General features: G+C 48.6%; 7 protein-coding genes across 7 annotated transcripts; 3 read left to right on the forward strand and 4 right to left on the reverse strand.

The window, feature by feature from the left end:
* Positions 1–205: 205 nt before the first annotated feature.
* BDQ94DRAFT_164255 (P-loop containing nucleoside triphosphate hydrolase protein) lies at positions 206–2730 on the forward strand (the record flags this gene model as incomplete). Its single annotated transcript, XM_026769962.1, has 3 exons — positions 206–2065; positions 2122–2277; positions 2308–2730. The coding sequence occupies 3 exons, from the start codon at positions 206–208 to the stop codon at positions 2728–2730; spliced, it is 2439 nt and encodes an 812-aa protein (XP_026619722.1).
* Positions 2731–5515: 2785 nt separating this feature from the next.
* Positions 5516–7604, reverse strand: BDQ94DRAFT_186424 (BCS1 and AAA domain-containing protein; the record flags this gene model as incomplete). The annotated part of the gene is made up of 4 exons (XM_026775144.1): positions 7080–7604; positions 6576–7044; positions 5748–6490; positions 5516–5588 (listed from the first exon to the last, which is right to left on the reverse strand). The coding sequence occupies exons 1-4, from the start codon at positions 7298–7300 to the stop codon at positions 5516–5518; spliced, it is 1506 nt and encodes a 501-aa protein (XP_026619723.1). The 5' UTR covers positions 7301–7604.
* Positions 7605–7842: 238 nt separating this feature from the next.
* BDQ94DRAFT_131369 (uncharacterized protein) lies at positions 7843–8851 on the forward strand. The gene is made up of 2 exons (XM_026763963.1): positions 7843–8079; positions 8148–8851. Exons 1-2 carry the CDS (start codon positions 8077–8079, stop codon positions 8631–8633), a joined length of 489 nt encoding a protein of 162 aa, XP_026619724.1. The 5' UTR covers positions 7843–8076; the 3' UTR covers positions 8634–8851.
* Positions 8852–9498: 647 nt separating this feature from the next.
* Positions 9499–9757, reverse strand: BDQ94DRAFT_164258 (uncharacterized protein; the record flags this gene model as incomplete). The annotated part of the gene is made up of 2 exons (XM_026769963.1): positions 9499–9699; positions 9734–9757. 2 exons carry the CDS (start codon positions 9755–9757, stop codon positions 9499–9501), a joined length of 225 nt encoding a protein of 74 aa, XP_026619725.1.
* A 592-nt stretch (positions 9758–10349) lies between these two features.
* Positions 10350–10532, reverse strand: BDQ94DRAFT_164259 (uncharacterized protein; the record flags this gene model as incomplete). The annotated part of the gene is made up of 1 exon (XM_026769964.1): positions 10350–10532. One exon carries the CDS (start codon positions 10530–10532, stop codon positions 10350–10352), a length of 183 nt encoding a protein of 60 aa, XP_026619726.1.
* A 49-nt stretch (positions 10533–10581) lies between these two features.
* Positions 10582–10959, forward strand: BDQ94DRAFT_176211 (uncharacterized protein; the record flags this gene model as incomplete). The annotated part of the gene is made up of 1 exon (XM_026772643.1): positions 10582–10959. The coding sequence occupies one exon, from the start codon at positions 10582–10584 to the stop codon at positions 10957–10959; it is 378 nt and encodes a 125-aa protein (XP_026619727.1).
* Positions 10960–11248: 289 nt separating this feature from the next.
* On the reverse strand, positions 11249–11820 carry BDQ94DRAFT_186428 (uncharacterized protein). Its single transcript, XM_026775145.1, has 2 exons — positions 11558–11820; positions 11249–11517 (listed from the first exon to the last, which is right to left on the reverse strand). Exons 1-2 carry the CDS (start codon positions 11738–11740, stop codon positions 11362–11364), a joined length of 339 nt encoding a protein of 112 aa, XP_026619728.1. The 5' UTR covers positions 11741–11820; the 3' UTR covers positions 11249–11361.
* Positions 11821–12113: the final 293 nt, after the last annotated feature.

Here is a 12113-nt window from a genome sequence, read left to right on the forward strand (position 1 = left end):
TCCATCTAGGTGGGAATGAGGTAGATAAGAATCAAAACAGATAACATACCACACTATATAAATGTCCTGATGTCCAACCCGGAATCTGTCTACCCACCACAGATCATCTAGTTTCTTACGTATTTATTCCTTTCTTACAGACATAACTCTTTCGAAGAGTCTCTGTATTTTATAGTGGACCCAAATCCTTCTCATTCACGATATCATGGTTTTGAGAGAATTGCACTCCGACGCCCTTGACAGTCTGTGCTCTCGTGAACAACTTCATCTCTTGAACGCTATCGATACGCTTCGATCCCAGGGGATTAGTCATTATGTGTCTCTACCGCAGATCATTGTGTGCGGTGACCAGTCCTCTGGAAAGAGCTCTGTGCTGGAAGCCATCTCTGGAGTTTCCTTTCCGGTCAAGAGCAATCTCTGTACCCGTTTTCCAACAGAACTTGTACTCCGGAAAGACACTAATGTCGGAGTAAGGGTGTCTATTGTACCGCATCACTCGCGCAGTGAAGTAGAACAGCAGTCGCTGGGGAACTTCTGCGAAGAGCTTGATGGGTTTGACGGACTGCCCCCGCTGGTTGATAATGCCAAAGCGGCAATGGGCATATCCACACATGGGAAAGCATTCTCAAACGATCTTCTACGAGTTGAGATATCCGGGCCGGACCGACCGCATTTGACCATCGTTGACCTGCCAGGACTTATACACTCCGAAACAAAACATCAATCTGCCGCAGATGTTCAGTTGGTCCAGGAGGTGGTCCAGTCATATATGAGGGAGCCGCGGAGTATCATCCTGGCGGTGGTCTCAGCGAAAAGTGACTATGCGAATCAAATTGTTTTACGATTGGCGAGGGATGCTGATCCGTCGGGCAATCGAACCTTAGGCGTTATTACCAAGCCCGATACACTGGTCGCAAATTCTGAAAGCGAGAGAATGTTCATATCATTAGCGAAAAATCGGGACGTTGAATTTCGGCTTGGATGGCATGCGCTCAAGAATATGGATACTGACCAGGGCTCTTGTACCCTTTCGGATCGTGACAAGGAAGAACGAGACTTTTTCTCCCAGGGGGCCTGGGGAGAGATGCCAGCTCCGTTGGTAGGGGTTGGCTCGCTACGTAACCGTCTCAGCGGATTGCTTCTGCGACAGATTGCGGCTGAGCTTCCAAGTCTTATCAAGGAAATAGAAGAAAAGGAGGAAGATTGCATACAGCAATTGAAAAAGCTTGGCGAGCCCCGAGCTACTCTGGATGAGCAAAGGACGTATCTTCTGAGCATCAGTCAACACTTTCAAATTCTGGTCAAGGCTGCTGTGGATGGAACATATAATGAGGCATTTTTTGAAGATATTCAGTCTTCTACGGGGCGGCAGAAGCGGGTTCGTGCTGTGGTCCAGAATCTGACCGAGGCCTTTGCCGAGCGTCTCAATAGCCGAGGCCACTACCGCAGAATTGTCGAAAACACTGATCGAATCGATGGTCGAGGAGGACAAATCACGGTGACTCGCAGCGAATTCACTGAATATATTCAGGTCCTTATGAAACGGACACGAGGACGGGAGCTACCTGGCACGTTCAATCCTATGATTGTGGGCGAACTATTCCTGGAACAATGTCGGCCCTGGACAGCTATAACACACCAACATATTCTCTCGATTTGGATAGAAGTCGAAAGGTTTATGTCGCTTGTGATAGGCTACATAGCTGATGAAGCAACCTCCGCCGCTCTCTTCGACCAGGTCATTTCGCCTGCACTACGTCAACTCAAGGAGGTTCTAACAACGAAATGCGAGGAACTACTTGCAAGCCACCAGAAAAGTCACCCAATCACCTACAATCACTACTATATGGAGAACCTACAGAATGGCCGCGCTGGTAGGCGCGCAGCAGACTTGAAGGGAATCATTCAGCGTTTCTCTGGGGTGGACGACCTACAAAAGCCGCTATACCTCTCTAAGACATACTGTTTACAGGATCTTCATGCGTCACTTCTGGAGTGTACTGAACCAGATATGACGCGTTTTGCGTCGGATGAAGCTTTGGATTGCATGCTTGCCTATTATAAGGTACAGTGAAATGCTACATTTTACGGTTTTGCCATTGTTAATGCTGACTACTGCAGGTGGCACTAAAGCGATTCATCGACGACGTGGCGGTTGAGGTTGTCGAGGTTAGACTGGTCCAGTCTCTTGCTTCTCTCTTTACGCCTATCAAAGTTTTCGGAATGCCGCCGGAGCTGGTATCTCGCATCGCTGGCGAGTCTGAAGAAAATCATGCAGTACGGGAACAATTGAGCAAGAAACTACAGATTCTCGGGAATGGTTTAAGCACTTGCCGACAATTTGTTGGAAGTCGAGGTGTTGGCACGAATTTGACAAAAGAGGTACGCCGGTTATATGACAAGCCCCGAGACCGAAATGACCACGGCCCGTCACAAATCGGTTTTTCTGACCACGACGATTCACAGTATTGTGGCAACTCTGACGAGATAGATGCTGAGCTAAAAACTGATATGGGTGAATCTATTAGTGAACAGTCGATGATATTCGCTTCCCAGTCAACCTCGGAGATATGGAGTCTTGAATCCGGTCAGTCTGCGGAGAAGCCCTCATGCTTGGATCCTGATAACGCCGAGCCTGAAATTGCATGTCCGGAAGAGCAGTATTACGCTGACCCGAAACTGCCCTGTAGAAAGGGAAAAAAGAAAAAGAGATCCAAGAATGTGCAGTGAGGAGTACCATATCATTCATTGCTTACTATATCTTTCAACAGGCTTTCAGGGATAATTGCTTAAATATCGCGTCTTTAACATGATTGGTTCTTCGCTTCCTAGAACGAGTTATACAATAGCTTGCCAAATAATTTAATAACACCCATTTTACCAGTATTTGATGTTCCAGAGAAGACCGGGATGATCGGAACTTGATGTTATTCGGCATCTTGCGCGAAATTTGCTGAAGAGCAGTGATGGCAGATATGGTTGGTATCCCCTTGCTAATAAACTAGACGTCTTTGAGAGCCGGAAGAACTAACCAAGTACACCACTAAGTGAGGCTATAATCTCCGGTTGGTTTTGTTGGTGAGTAATGCCAACTGTTGGTAGTCCCATCACCAACCACTGTATTGGACGGAGGGACATCAAACGAAGCAGAACAACCACCGTATCGTCAGGCCCCACTAGACCAATTGATATCATTTCATAAATACAGACAGGTTCTCACGCACAAGGACTCTAGAAACAGGTCAAAGCTTCCTGGTGGACTGCAATGAGATAAAAAAATCAGTAGCAATTTGACACCGTTTTCGACCGCCAACACCATTGTTTGAGGGATTCCGGGCGGAGTACCCGGAGTATGTTAGGTGTCATATCCTGCCTTTTGTTCAGTAATAATTCACGCTTCTATGACGTTGCCCGTTCGCATTTGAAAAAGACTCTCATAAAGGCCCAGCAATCCCGGAATCAATTCTCCTCTCGCGAGAATGGGAGCGGGCGTCTGCCTCGTAATATAAGATCGTTGCGCTACGTCGTCAGTGAGATGCGTGATCATTGAAATTACCTCTACCTTGTGAAATATACAGTGCCAACATCGACATGAGTCCGATGTAACGTTGTGCACAGGCTCCCTCCCCATGAGTGCCCATACCAAGAAATTACTGGTCGGCTTGTATGGCAGGTGAGGGTAGAGCTCGCCAAAGCCCGCCCAAGCCCATGGGTACCCGCCAAGAACCCAACCCATGGGCGGGTTTGGGTCTTAGTCAGCAAACCCATGTGTTGAAGTGAGAATAGATTGATTGATTGTTAGTTGCTACTTCTATCCTTACAGGGGCGGGATGCCTCATATATATATATATATATCTCTGTTCCCAATCCCTGCCAATGTGACATCACGTGATATTGAACAGGTTCAGAAAATGAAAACCCAACCCAACCCGCGTTTTGGCGAGGTCTAGGTGAGGGTATGCCCTTGGCGTCGTATCACGTGACGTTTCTGGAAGTCTGCCTCTGCCGACCCACCTATTGTATTCATGATAGGAACATAACGTCATGCGCCGCCGCATCATGTGAAGCTAGAGGATCAATTAACCGTGTCAGTCCGATCAGATATACCCAGGGCATAGGAGTGCAATATCAGAGTCCTCCTTCCGGACAACACGTGTGAGCCCCACGGAGCAGTTCGAGCTCGGATATCGCCAGGTCTGGCTCTATGCCATGAGACACTATCCGCTAATGCCGCCGATACAAAGACTGACGCCAAGTTGTTCACAAATTCCGATCGTGCAAAGGCTGACGAGCATACAGTCTGTGAGATGGCTAGACTCGCCTACCGGCTTGGCTTTCGGTCGACTGAGATTGAAGGACTAGTTAATCGATCCCCAGACCGGGCAATTGCACGTGCGGCATTACTCCAGGCTCGCAAACCTGGTATTTTCCGCTATGACCCACACATATTTGGATTGTTAGTCGACAGAATCATCGAATGCTTTCAAAATGCTATTCCGGACCAAGCCAGAACGTCTTCTGAGCATCTCGAAAATTTCTCTACAAATCTACGCCTGCGATGTGGCCTGTCGCGAATGCAGACGCACAATGACGATAGCCTTTATCTATTTATCGATCATCTGCATGCCGATAAGGTTCCCATGGTCGAGACAGTAACAGGCTTCTTCGTTCGTCGCTGTGTCTATTTTTCCATTTTGGAGACCTTACGTCGTTTCCTCTACTCGATCATGACCCTAACATTTATAAATCTTATACTGCCACAGTCCTGCATGATGAAGCTGGGCATGTTGTGTCAGATGAGGATACTGCTGATGATACGCATGTTCCAGGGAGAACCGGGCGTGGGACAGGGGGACAGATTGTGCAAGACCATCGGTTGCAGCAATCAATCCAGGCAGACAACAGTGCGCACCGTGCAAGAGAATGTAGAGCACTGGAGATAGGTAAGAACCAAGCAAATGAGAACCGAAAAGGATGGCGACAGAGACAGAGTGGGTGCCATCGTCGAGCTCGGAAACTCGGAAGGCGCTGGTATGAGCAACAAAAAGTGAACAGTGAGGATCTCAAAAGTCATGATATCTCAAGTGTTAATTGTGACTATGGTATAGCGGACTGTAGCAGTGCAAGTCCGGCATTTTCCGATTCAACAATATCCACGCGACAGAGAACTGACCCCAGTACAGCCGATCCCAATTCCACTGAGCGCAGTACGGACTTGGGTTATCGTGGGGATTCCGATCTTGCATCCGAAGTCCAGTCAGTGGTCTCTACTCCAGTTCCTGACTTCGAAAAACGGCGACATGGAATAGCTCAGCAGCACTTGGATATTGAACTGGCAGGGATTTCCTTGATTGCCGAGTCCCTCGAATGGCAGTTGCAAAAAGCATGTTTTAAAAATGTGGCAGTTACTTCATGATACGTCCTTGAGGCAAGCTGCAGTGCATGTGAAAGTGTCCGTCGAACTACAATACCAATACTGATGCAAGTCTCCTGACACATATCCCTATTCTCGTGTTCAAGTTACCCGGACGGCACGGATTCCGCAGACGCAGACCTTACTCGACGAGGAACACCAGATCTTGCAGAACCTAGAAAATATATTTTGTATCATGTTCCACTAATTAGAGCTCAATACACTCTGGAATAGACATTTATTCTGTTGGACCTTCATGCTGTTTTCTAATGTCTCCTGACGCCATTTCAAGACGCGACTGGTTTGATATGGTTCAGTTGCACGATTGACCCACCCATCTGCCACATCACGCACTGCGGACTTAGGATCATTCTTGTGTAACAACAGATAGTTTTGAACCTCAGCTGCAGTGTAACGGTCCTGAGGAACTTTATCTCCGAATGCGAGTGCCAATTTCATGATATCCTCAATATCCCAATCGGGGCGGGCCGCGGGAGACGGTGAATCGGTCGAATTAAATAACTCTGTGCCGTCCATAACCAGTGTATCAGTGGGTTTTAGAAAGAAGGAGAGAAAAAGCTGCTGAATAGCTGACGAGTCGACATGGTGGAACGGAACTCGCATATCTACTCGTCCAGGACGAAGGAGAGCGCCGTCTAGTTTTTCGATGTGGTTGGTTGTCATGATCAGGATTCTGCCTTCCTGCGCTGATACACCGTCAATGACATTGAGCAATGCGGAAAGAGTTATTTTGCTTGATCGCCGCTCGGAACCGTGGCGTTCTAAGCCGTCGCAGTCGGTGATCTCGTCTGTTTCACACCGGTTCCGTGACAGAGGAATATCGGTGTCGCGTTTCCGGATGCCAGCCTGGTCCACATCTTCAAACAGAACGATGCATCGATTTGGAAGGGACTGGAACAGAAGAGCCAGGCCATTTTCGTCAAGATCGCTTGCGCTGAGACTGACCATAAATATTTCAGGCTGCACCAGACTGGCAATTGCAAAACACAGACTCGACTTCCCTGTACCTGGCGGGCCGTAAAATAGGTAACCTCGCCGATACGGAAGACCTCGGGACTGGTACCAGGAACGGGTGCGAGGATGTAGGTAGTTTTGTATATCTTGGACAATAACCCCTTTTCAGTTCCGAATCCATGATGACTGTCGACAGGGGCCGTGGTTTCTTGGATGCCATCCGTGTCCACTGGAAATCGGATTTCAGTTTAAGCCCGCGTTTCACAACAACACGACGCTTGTCATGCTCGCTAGAAGCCTTCTGGATGCTATACAGAAGGTCCTTTAACACATCCTTTTTCCACGGGGCTGCATAAAAATATAGCTTTTCCATGCTTGCAACCCAAGGACTTCCGGCATCCTTATACGGTTGACGACGCAGAGCAATCAAACATCCGCGGTAGGTAAAATAATGGGTTTGAGCCGGTGCGGGGGTGTAACGAATTATTCGAAGATTATTAAGTTCCGTCCTCTTTATCCAAAACGGCCTTGGATCATTTTCAAATCGCAGTTGATCCGCTTCGGACAGATCTCTCTCATCCTCCTTCGTGTCATCCCAAAGGGTAGCAAAGTTGATTCTTGTGCCAGCAACAAATCGCAACGTATGGCTCAAGGTGCTTTGCTTAGAATCCATCGCATGGCATCATCATACAAATCGTCGTGGTAGCCAATTTCAACCGACGTCGAGAACAGTAGAAGGAGGGATTGGAATCGGTCCCAAAACAATGGCATGGCATACGCCCAGAACGCGAGGTTTCCTGCAAAGACAAGAAGATAGGAGGTTATATCAACGTGAAAATAAGACGGAAGTGAACGAGCTAGAAGCCTGTAGCCCGGGACGAGAGTTTCGAGCAATACGTCAGCTGGAACCATACTGGAAACCAACTTTCTTATAGAGAAAACTATGTCGAGCGATGAGATTGTCAGAAAGGTAAGTCTCGGTGATGAAATGGGAAAAAGGAATCTCTTATATAACTCAAACGAGCAGGGCGAGGCTGTGAGCTGATGCGGACCTGGCTAGACTTCCACTAATCGAGCATTCGCGATAAAGTTTTAGCGAACAATGAGCGGGAAATAACCGCCTTACCCGATAGCCCAGCACTTCGTGAAGCTCTAGACCGGCTGAACGCCGGGCCATCTTATTGCTGGGCTTGCGCATGGCTTGGAGCTATCGGACAGATCCGGTCTTAGGTATTGTAGCATAACAGCAGGCTAATGTCCCTATATAGCCAGTGGGCTTTCTCATCACAATGAATCTGTCACACGGCCAGCCGGAATCCGGTGGGGGTGGCGGAGGACAGCCTATTTGCGAGGCTGTCGGGGTCGGGGACCAGAAACACCAAGGCCCGTGATTCGTCGTCACACGAATTTCAATACACCGAAATACGTTGAATGTGGAGCTTCACAAAGACGCAGATAACACCGCCCCTGCGTCGAAGTACCATCCATAGGATGATGGTCGCTACGAGGCACTCCTTGCCGTAGAAGAGAGAGGGGCGTTGGAGTAGTGGGGAAAATAAACTATCAGGAGAATCTCTTGCCTATATATCACTTCTCTCAGCTACTTCGAACTTGGCTTAGTTGCCATCCTCTGAGACTTAGGTTCTGATCAGGCTCTGTTTCACACATCTCACTTCGTGTCGAGAAAAATGGTTAGCGACCAGTCCAAGTACCTTAAGGGTTTCTGCTAACGTACATGAGGAGCGCTTTACCTCGCCAGATCCTCCTTCCCCCGGCCAAGTTGGCTTTAAAGTCTCTGCAGGCATGGTGCTTCGGCTTTGAGATCTTCGGGTTGACACCAGTTCGACAGAGCCTTGACCCCGAACGCAAGGTACTCGTGGATATATGTCAGGGCCTCCGGATAGGAGGGTATTCCTCGGCAGAAGTGTTTCTGCTCTGTGACAACTCGCTCCTTGATGAGCATACCAAACGTATCTCCGACATGCTTCACGACGACATCATTCTAAAACTAGCCGTTCTGACTTGGCACTTTGACGCAACGTCCCAATTACCTTCACAAGAGCTTCTGGACTTTTTTGCACAACCCCACGACAAAGCTGACGCTATGTGCATGGCATTGTGGGAATCATACACTTCGCAGACTGGAAACGAGATGCCATGCCGCAGCTTCAGGGAGGAACTATTAGATGACCTTGGTTTTGTCGAATATCTTGTTGGGAATAGATACAATTTGATGTTGAATTAGGGGGTGGAATTGCATAAAACGATGCCAGTCAGCATCCTGTACCATTTTGTGGAGGTCAATTTCTGAATTTTTTGTTCAATTCGTTCTTACCTTCCTGAGTCGATTTATAAACTTCTCTAATCGGCGAGGTCCGAAGAGATGTTGCACTTCATGATAAGGGAGCTGCAATTCTCCATGACGATGCATGAAATGGACGGGTATTTTCTAGCAACTGGGAGAATTTTGAGGCCAACAAATACAGATTTTCGTGCAGTTGTAAAATCTACTCAAAGGAAACCACTGCACATTACTGGCTTTCTCCACTCTAATGTGAGGTGCAACAAACATCACGAGGGTTATGAATAGGACAAATAGTTAAGACAGATGTAAACCCCCGACTGGGCCTCAACTAAGTGTCCTCCTAAATTGCCCAATGGAACTGCTTCTGCAAGGACATCCTCGATGAAACCCTCCCGTTTATAGTCGTGCGGCAACCCTGAGCTACAGATGGTTAGAAAGGTAGTGATTCTTGATCACTGTCGCTGCCTTCAGCAGACGAGTGCTTCGGTGTAGCTGCACCAGGTTGACGACGCGCGTGAGCGCGAGCGCGAGTTGTGTACTTTCCGACCTCGTTTCCAGCGAGAGGGCCGATAGATAGACGCCCGCAGGTCTTGACCGAGAGTTTCGGGAATATCTCAACACGTCGACAAAATAGTCCACCGTGTCTCGCTCAAAATCCCGAAGAGATGCTTCCGAATAGATAGGTCTGTTCTAGATATTCTCAACAACATAATCGAAATGGGTATCAGAAGGGGACAGTGGGCTAGAGGTAAAGGCAGCGGTGCGGTCGAAGTTCTCCCAGACTTGTTCCTGTAGGTGGTAGAAGTCACGCCAAGGGACGATGTGCTTGGGGTAGAGTCGGTTCACGGTTCACTGGGTCGGCTGCGTCGCCCTGAGTCGTGAAGATCGCATCCGCCCCATTTTGGATCCCGTAGAACAAAGTAATGTGGCAGTGATCGAAGGTTGTTAGGTTGCACTCGCCGTTCGGCCTCATCTCGCGCCTGCCCTCATGGCGTCTCTGCCGCTTCTCACAGCCTTTATTGTATTGTTCTTCAACCGACGTCGTAGGCAATTGTATCCTCCATCCCTTCGAAAGAGTTACTCAGATGATCAATGAGTGAGATAATTTCAACGGCGGAAAGATTTCTATCGGGCGCGGGAATAGAATGGGGAAAGCGTGTCTGGTTGTTTACCAGCTTACTCACCCTTCGGCCGGCGTCCTTAGTTGCCTCAGGCATCAATACACGTTGGTTTAAGGGTCATTCTCCCCGCCAAATACGCCGGCTCGATGATACCTAAACTTGCTATGTAGTAGTCAGTAAAGTTCGATCCCTCTCCTATTCCTTAGCAAATGGAAACGCCGTAGCTAGACGATCCTTGATTGTGTCACTCTCGATACCCAGAATCCGTTTGATATAAGCACTGTGAAGGATGTTTCCGTTGTACGATCTTGCTGAGATGAATTGTGCAATCAAGCATTAAGTCAGCGAGAACTCTTTCCAAGCATAATTAGTTGGCTTACCTCTCTCGTTGACTGCTGATTTCTCGTAACGGCGCTACTGTATAATCTAGCCTTTTGAGGGTTCGACACCACACAGTCATTACCCATTGGATCTCATCGACAAGTGGAGAAAAGTCCGTAATTCCCCGTCTATTTTACACCGCGAGGGTGCCTCCTTACTGTGGATTTGGCTCGCCGATACACTTGGCAGCCAATTCGTTCCATGCTATCGCTTGGGGTCCCGAGTAGTGTGGGGCCTCTCTCGTCAGTGGATGAACATCAAGTGGAGACCAATGCCTACCCGTTGCTCTTGTGATAGAGGCCATTGGCGGTGAGCATTGAGAAACTGATCTGGCCATTGTGTTTGAGTTGCTTCATCATGAGCACATCGGTATCACGTTCCCAACAATGTTCGCGGGGCGTCCGAAGGCGACCAAGGCCCTGAAATGGAAGCGGACAGTGAAACTATCCTCCAACGGAGTCGCTCTGTGTGCTATGCTTTACAGCATTCATGACGTAACTGCGCGGGATGGCCACATCTTGATCATGACCACCAACGTCATCAACCAGCTGGATAACGCTCTCCTATGCCCAGGGCGCATTGACATGGAAACTGACTTCGGCTATGGCAGTCTAGGAACAATTCGCACGTCCTTTACGCAGCCGCCACCAGGGACGTCCTGGGTGTTCTGGACGCAGGGGAACAGTTTCGCCCAATCCCTTGCCAACTTGCGCGGAGTAAACGTCAGATGGTATCGTCCTTCTATCGGCTATATTCGCAAATGATGTCCCACCTTTCGGTACCGTGCAGCAGAGGTTCAGGATTACCTTTGGCAGTACAGAAATCGTCCTATAGGAGCGGTCAGCGATGTTTTTGGCTTCTCAAGCAACCCACAACGGCATCCACACTTGGACATCGATTGCAAGAAAAACGTATCATCATTTCGTTCCTCTGGCTCACCAGATTGCTTGTGTTCAACGGCCATATCCATAGCATCTGGGTGAGTGCCGTGATCATCTCCCAGGGCAGAGCGCACAACGACGAGGCAAACAATCAGCCCATGTCCTTCTCCAACATGCTTCGAAAAATAGCAAGTCTGGATTTTGGGACCGTAGTTGAGGTGGACACGCGTAAAGCGGAGACGCAACCTATCACGCGTGCTCGTTAGGAGAAACACTGGTCTGCATTTATCCGATATTACTCACCCGCTTCCCGTCAAACGTTCTCCGTACGGAGCCGAGCAGAAGGCAATGAGGCGACTCCGAATTGGATGTCCCTTTAAAGTCGGCATCTCCGAATCCGATAAGCTGGAAATTTCTGCCTACTTCGGGCAGGTGTCTGGACTCACAGTTCAATGGCAGATTGCGTCGAATCACGACGAACACACGAATTCGCCTGCACAACCGAAGAAGATGTCCGGACTGGTATAGACAGATCCCAAGAAAGAACATGAGCATGCCGTTGCAGAAGCGATGAAGAAGCTGTGCGGTAGGAAGTAGGAAATTTATAAGCCACTCTTGGGAGAAGAAACGAAAAATGACCCCACCTACATCGTGAAGGATGCATCCTGCCCAATCTCTAGGAACCAAAAATCTATAAAACTTGGGCGCTTACATGTAGCAGCACCTCATCAACCGTAGCGTGTTTTTCGTGGCTACAAATCAAAATGAGCTCTTGTTGTCATTTGGTGGGTACACAGGCTTGCTGCAACTCCCGCCTAAGCAGACTAGTATCTGCAAGGAAGGCTCGAGTATAGGGTTGAAACATCTCTTATCCTCGCTGGGCCGGGGGTGTTGAGTCGGCCTCAGACCAAGAGGTCAGCCTTCACATTCCAGTAAGAGGACCAGCGAAGCGTAGGAAATGGAAAGTCACATCTATGGCAATGCTTTATAATATTTCGAGAAAGAGGATGGTCAGTAGACGGGACACGGTTGCACGA

Source organism: Aspergillus welwitschiae (genome assembly GCF_003344945.1).
Source record: "Aspergillus welwitschiae strain CBS 139.54b unplaced genomic scaffold BDQ94scaffold_92, whole genome shotgun sequence".
NCBI classification, from domain to species: domain Eukaryota; kingdom Fungi; phylum Ascomycota; class Eurotiomycetes; order Eurotiales; family Aspergillaceae; genus Aspergillus; species Aspergillus welwitschiae.